General features: G+C 36.4%; 1 protein-coding gene across 1 annotated transcript in view; it reads right to left on the reverse strand.

The window, feature by feature from the left end:
* Positions 1 to 6,912, reverse strand: part of LRRC66 (leucine rich repeat containing 66) — a 28,828-nt gene extending 21,916 nt beyond the window's left edge. The window contains exons 1-2 of the mRNA XM_055435031.2: positions 6,602 to 6,912; positions 3,185 to 3,685 (exon numbers count right to left, since the gene is read on the reverse strand). Of these exons, the coding sequence (XP_055291006.2) occupies positions 3,185 to 3,685; positions 6,602 to 6,782 (682 nt within the window). The 5' untranslated portion in view covers positions 6,783 to 6,912. The remainder of the gene's footprint in view (positions 1 to 3,184; positions 3,686 to 6,601) is intronic.
* Positions 6,913 to 7,358: the final 446 nt, after the last annotated feature.

Below are 7,358 nucleotides of genomic sequence, written 5' to 3' on the forward strand. Positions count from 1 at the left end.
GCAGGTAACAATTTTCTCCAAACTGAAGGACTGAAAAATGTTCTCTGGCTAGAAGGGGTAAGGGATACAAATATGAGCACGTGTGCACATGTACACACACACACACTTTGATGCCTTGTCGGGGTATAAGATTCTAGAGCTGTGGTACAAATCTAGGAAAAGACAAATGAAAGTCCAACTGTCACTCTCTGCTGCTGCTGCTAAGTCACTTCAGTCGTGTCCAGCTCTGTGTGACCCATAGATGGAAGCCCACCAGGCTCCCCAACTCTCTCTGCATCCCACCCTAAATGATGCTAGCAGAATGGGGGCTCAGAATTAGAAATTCTGCTGAATTAGAAATGATAGTTATATATCCAGTTCACCTGAATTTGTGGGTTGAGATTCACATTTAACATACTAGTTAGGAAACACTGCTATATCATGTGAGTATGTGTAGCTTTAATGATGTTCATCAAAGAGTTATAGCAAACAAAATGGAAATCATCTAAATGCTATTTAACTGAACTGATTATAATATATGTATATATGAAAATTGGGGCTTCCCTGGTGGCTCAGATGTAAAGAATCTGCCTTCCAGTGTAGGAGACACAGGTTCTATCCCTGAGTTGGGAAGATCTCCTGGAGAAGGGAATGGCTACCCACTCCAATATTCTTGCCTGGAGAATCTCATGGACATGCTAAAAAAGAAAATGTAAAAATATTTTCACTTTTCTCCATCTCAAATTATATTTAGTTTTTCTCATTTTCAGTTCTTTCATGTTTTTATTTTTTTATTTATTCATTTATTTTTTGCTCTTTTACCAGTTTCTGGTCTTGTTGTAAGCATAATTGTGACAATAATAGCCTGGCAGGTGAAGGGACAACTGTTCCAGTCACCATATCAGCAGAATTGTGTGAGGACAGGAGTCTTCTCTCCCTGATCTTTTCCGTAAAAGTAGGGTGTAGTATTTTCTGATGGGCTACAGTCCATGGGGTCACAAAGAATTGGACACAACTGAGCAACTAACATATATGAAAATTATTTGACTATTTAAAATATTTTTGAGATTGCTTAATTATGTAATGACGTTCAAAATATTCTGTGATATAAAATTATGTTATGACATATGGGCAATAGGATACAATTTTGAAAGAAAAATATATATGTAGGCATAAAGAATAAACTTGAAGAATATATATATGAGGGACTTTAATGTTTCCCTTTAAATTTTTCTTTAATTCCTAATATTCTACAAATAATAGGCATTTCTTTTACAATAAGAACAATATAATAAAAATCATAAAATGCAATTAGTTTACACTTTGCACTGAAAATACTACACCCTACTTTTATGGAAAAGGCCAGGGAAAGAAGACTCCTGTCCTCACACAATTCTGCTGATATGGTGACTGGAACAGTTGTTCCTTTACCTGCCAGGCTATTATTGTCACAATTATGCTTACAGCAAGACCAGAAACTGGTGAAAGAGCAAAAAATAAATTAAAAAATAAAAACATGAAATGGAAGAACTGAAAATGAGAAAAACTAAATATAATTTGAGATGGAGAAAAATGAAAATATTCTTATATTTTCTTTTTCAGCGTGTGCATGCATGTGTGCTAAGTTGCCTCAGGCATGTCTGACTCTGTGCAACCCCATGGACTATAGCCTGCCAAGCTGCTCTGTTCATGGGATTCTCCAGGCAAGAATACTGGAGTGGATTGCTCTGCCCTCTTCCAGGGATTTTCCTGACCCAGGGATTGAACCCATGTCTCTTACATCTCCTGCACTGGCAGCCAGGTTCTTTGCCACTAGCACCACCATAGGGTCTAATATAAAGTAAGTACTTAGCAATAGTGAAAACAAATAGGGAAAGGAAACTCTGTAGCTTTCCTGAATATAAAAAGGAAGCTGTGGCTTACGAATCTGATTTATTTTCTAAATAAAACATCGTTATTATTATAAAATATAAAAATATAAAACAATATTATCAGTATCATTATATATATTTTCTAAATAAAAACATTGGAGTTAAGGAACTCCAACATGTAGATTACTGAGTATCAGAATGGATGAGTATTTATTATAAAATAGGATGATATGTGTCTGATGAGTTCTAATTTTGATTTAATAATAAGAGTTTACATATATTAGAATATATATAGTCTACATTTGGAGGAGAACTAGATAAGTAGATATAAAATGTATTCTGTAAAAACAAAAATTATAAATATGGCAACATTTAATTTGAATTGTTACATATTAAAAGTATCTGAACTAGTTATTTCTCAATGCTTTTCTATAATTAGTAACAAATATACATAAATCAAATTCAGTTCAGTTCAGTCACTCAGTCATGTTCAACTCTTTGCGACCCCATGAATCACAGCATGCCAGGCCTCCCTGTCCATCACCAACTCCCGGAGTTCACTCAAACTCATGTCCATAGAGTCGGTGATTTAAAATAATGCATTATTATTTAGCACTTACATACTTCCTATTATTAGCATCTCTTGATAAATTCATATAATATCAATATAAGTTATGGCAACAGGAGATTAAATTACATTGACTTTAAATTCCACATATTATAAACTTAAAATTCTAAGAAACTCCTTTTATTATATTTGAAAAGTGAAAGTGAAAGAGTTAGTCACTGAGTAGTGTCTTACTCTTTGTGACTCCATGGACTGTAGCCCTCCAGACTTCTCCATCCATGGGATTTTCCAGGCAAAAATACTGTAGTGGGGTGCCATTTCCTTCTCCAGGGCATCTTCCTGATTCAGGGATCGAACCAGGGTCTCCTGCATTGCAGGCAGAGTCTACTGTATGAGCCACCAGGGAAGTCCTTTCATTATGTTTACTTTGATCAAATTGCTATACTTTCAGATGTTTTCCTGAAACTGAAAACAAACCTGGAATTCTTATTGACACAAAACATTATGACTCAGTGGGTAAAGAATCTGCCTGTAATGCAGGAGACATAGGAGACACAGGTTTGATCCCTGGGTTGGGAAGATTCTCTGGAGAAGTAAATGTTAATCCACTCCAGTATTCTTGCCTGAAAAATCCCATGGACAGAGGAGCCTGGTCGGGTACAGTCGAAAGGGTCGCTTGAGTCAGACGTGACTAAGCAACTAAGCATGCATATTAGCTCTCCAAATACTCGTGGTTTCTTGGTCCATCTTTTAAAATTGTACTTACCCTTGGGAATGTTGCTGAGTTTATTTCGTTGAAGAGTAAGCAGCTTTAGAAATGGAAGCCGATTTCTCAAGCTGCCTCTGTGGCGTTTGACCCATGAGGACTTAAAACTGGGTAGATCCAATAACACTGAGTGAATGGCATTGTTGCTGAGGTTTAATATTTCCAAAGCATGAAAATGTTCAAGAGAGTTTAAGGTTATTTTTGATATGAGATTGTTACTAAGGTCCAGGTATTTTATGTTCCATTCTTCTTTTTTCACGTGAGTTTGTAAGAGAATCCTAGAGAAATTGGAACTTTCATCCACTGTGGGTGCTATCTGTGATATGTCCACGGGTATTTCATACTTTCCAGCAAAAGAACAATTTGTTGTAAGATATCCATTCCATTGGCACTTGGAATTGAATAAAATACTGCTTTTTCTTGATGGGTTTGTCATTGTGCCAGTAAAATTAAGACCTATAACCATGGCAATCATTCTGAAACACAGGTTTTTCATAATGCCTGGAGAAAGAAAAATTGATTTATTCAAAATGACTTATGTACAAACGGCAAATAAGCAGAAAATTTAATTTTCAATTTAAGACTTACCAAAGTTATCTTGCCTTGATTGTCAATTTAAGTGGATGTTTGATTTCTTACAAATTGAGGTAAAATGTAACTGCCAAAATGGTATACAGCTATAGTGTAAAATTACATTTATGTCACATTTTAAAAGAAAGACCCTCTCCCCCCACTGCCCTCCGCCCTGATCTGTCAAAAAATACATATTTGCCTGGGTCTCCCCTCTGTGTCTGCCTTTCCAGGACCATTCACCCTACAGTCTGCTTTAGAATGAGGGAAACCTACCAAGATTAAACACTTCCCTGTTCTTTGCTGGTCATTAGCACTGAGTAAAGTCTATTATGCTTATCTTACAGCACTGTAACCGGCCATGTGCTTTACCATGTGAGTGACAAGTCATCTAGTTACACTAAACCACAGAACTGTATTGGTGAAAAGTTCAACTCATGAAAGAGACTCATGACTTTTTAAAATGACTGGAGGAACTACAAGCTTTGTCTTTGTGGCTTTGCTGACCTTTCAAATCCTCCTGAAATGAGACATATACAACATTAAAAAAAGGGGGGGGGTTATAAAAAGGATGCTTTGCCTGGGACTCTAGAAGATGTAAGATACTGAAACTCAAGTGTCTTCTTCATCAGAGATTCTTGAAAGCAATCAAAAGCTTTAAAACGAGTATCTACAAATCACAATGCCTGAAGGTATACACAAAAACAATTTTACAGGAAAAGTAAATGAATACTTTTGTGATTTAATTACTATATTCCATTAAAAAATCAGTGTGTGTACAGATAACCACGTGATTCAGCAGGTAGGTTTACGACAAATCACCCTTTCTGCTCTAATGGCACCACTCTCATTCTCATCACTCATCTGAGTACCGCTGCTGCTGCTGCTAAATCGCTTCAGTCGTGTCCGACTCTGTGCGACCCCACAGGCGGCAGTCCACCAGGCTCCCCCGTCCCTGGGATTCTCCAGGCAAGAGAGTGGGGTGCCATCGCCTTCTCCACATCTGAATACTAGAATGGGCTAACTAGTTTTCCTGCCATTTTTACTGCCTCTTGATTTTCCTTCTTGGTTTATCCAATGAAATTCCGAAGGGTTACTTCCCCACAGTACTGTTTTCCTCATTATCTTCCCTCATTCAAAATCCTTAAAGGGATCCTCAGTGCCTATAGTTCAAATCCCTCAGGTCAGCATCCTAGGCTTTGTATTATTTACATAACTTTATGAACTAGTTTTGAAAGCACATGTGGAGTACCTATGAGATGAGCCTTGTGCACCTCAATATATATGCAGATCTCATGCAAAAACCAGCTTTTGGTTCACTCTAATTCCAAGCCCAAAGCCCTTTCCTCTTCTCAGTTCAAAACCTATGTATGTCCTTCTAGATCTATCACAGATCCTATGGCCTGAAGACCCTTATTCCTGCTTTGACCTCTATTTTATCCAGAAACCTTTCAATAAATATTTATTGAATGAATGAATATATGTTAGTAACATTTAGTTTGACAGAATATCAATACTATCCTGCATTGCTTTGCTTTGCATGTTTTAGACACCCCAAAAGACAACAGCTCCCAGATGGTAAGGGCCATGTTTTTATATATACACATACACATATATAAAGTTCCCCTACTTTTTAATATTTTTAATACTCTTCAGTCATAGGACTATGCTATATAGAAATAGGGCTGTATCTATATCATCAAACTATTTATCATCTAAAATTTATAAACACAAAGATAAAAGTTCCCCTTTTAAAAGTATTTTTAATAGTCTTCAGTCTGTCATAGGACTATGCTATCTATAAATAGGGATATATCTGTATCATCAACCTATTTATCATCTAAATTTATATATTTCCCTCCATGTTCTATATTTTTAAGTCTGCAGTCTGTCATAGGGTTATACTCTGCTTGGATAAATGAATAGATGGAGTGAATGAAACTTACCATGTAACTTTTTAAACTTTGGTTTCATATAAGGTCAAATCTCCCATATTTTGAAGGGCATCTAAATTCAGGTACACATAGCCATGAACTGCAAAGGTGCCCTACAGCATGGAGGAGTTATTGAGTTTTAAAGTGTACCTCTTATGTAATACCAGCAATTGAATTAATTTGTATAGTCAGAAAGGTATTCGTTACTACATTCAAAGCTGAAATCATCAGTATACAATTATATAGCAAGCTAATGTCACAATATCAGTAATAACAGAGAAAAGTCTTCATTCATAGGCATATTATAATATTAAACATGTGGTTGAAAAATTTTTTCTTAAGGGGACTTAAAAAACAAATCACTTCTTTTTCACTTGCCTGATTCTAAGTTGAAGAGATTTATCTGTAACTAGTCGATTTGACTTCAAAACAGTTGATAATTTATATCTTAAAGTGAAAGGTATTAATTCATAAATTAAAAAATATTATACAATGCAAACCAGCCATAATATACATATGTCCCCTCTGCATTGTCGTATAGCAGAAACCAACACACTGTAAAGTAATTATCCTCCAATTAAAAATAAATTCAAAAGGCTTTATAAACAAACTTATATGTTAGGTAAGGAACATCTGAGAACTCCAGAAATATTTTCTGAGGCTACTGGAGACAATTAGGTGAAATGTAAATCTATAAATGGACACATTCAAGTTGCAGTTATGAGGAAGCAGTTAGAAATACTGGGTGTGTCAGTGAGAGAGGTAGGGAGAAAGCAGAAAAATCAGTTAAGTAGAAAGGAAATGAGTCCATTCCTATATGAAAGAGAAGTTACCACAATTAGAAAAAAGCATGAGAGGCCAGTTTTGCCAAGATGTAGAAGCACACAGCAGGAATACCGTTTCTTGGGCATACCTCTGATCCTCGGGGATTTTTTCCAGTGGGTCTCTCTCTGAATCATGCCAGGTGAGGATTTTAGACCTGAGCCTCTGAGGCTCCACCCATCGGCCCTGGAGCCTGCCCTCTGGCAAACCTTTAACCCTTTCTTATCTAAGCTCTGGCCTCTTGCAGAGAGGGCAGACCATGTAGTGCACATTCCCTTGGGATGTTGGGGAAAAGCCACCAGAGAGAGAGGCCTTCTGCAGTGCAGAGGGCAGGACCTTCCAGACGGGGATTGTACAACTTCTCACTCTGAGCTCTCGGATTCCAGAGAGATGATATAAAGACTGGTGGTGCCCAATTCTCAAGCTATTCAACATGTTTATAGGAGTGAGTAGAAACCTGCCAATATTTTAACAATTAAAAAATCAACAGAAAGCAATTTTATAGAATCTTTATTGTAAACAGAGGTCATTAATAGTTATTACAAACTGAATCAACTGAAAGTCAAATTAGTAACTCAAAACAGATTTATGTGTTTATTTCTGTATGGCATAATTTGTAATCTTTGCCCCCTCAATGCTTTGAAAAAAGGTTACTAAAATTATCAGCATTTCAATGGTCTCCCTTTTTTTGTCAAGTTTAGCACCGTAACATCCTCATTCTTTTAAAGAACTCACTCAAAACTAGGTAGAACTTTCACTGCTCATTCAAAACTATCATACACCATTTGTTTTTTTCATAATGCAAAAAGAACACAAGTATATTTTTAAATACTACAGACAACACATAG

Source organism: Moschus berezovskii, chromosome 5, assembly GCF_049115385.1.
Source record: "Moschus berezovskii isolate FMDL1 chromosome 5, NW_MosBer_1.0, whole genome shotgun sequence".
NCBI classification, from domain to species: Eukaryota; Metazoa; Chordata; class Mammalia; order Artiodactyla; family Moschidae; genus Moschus; species Moschus berezovskii.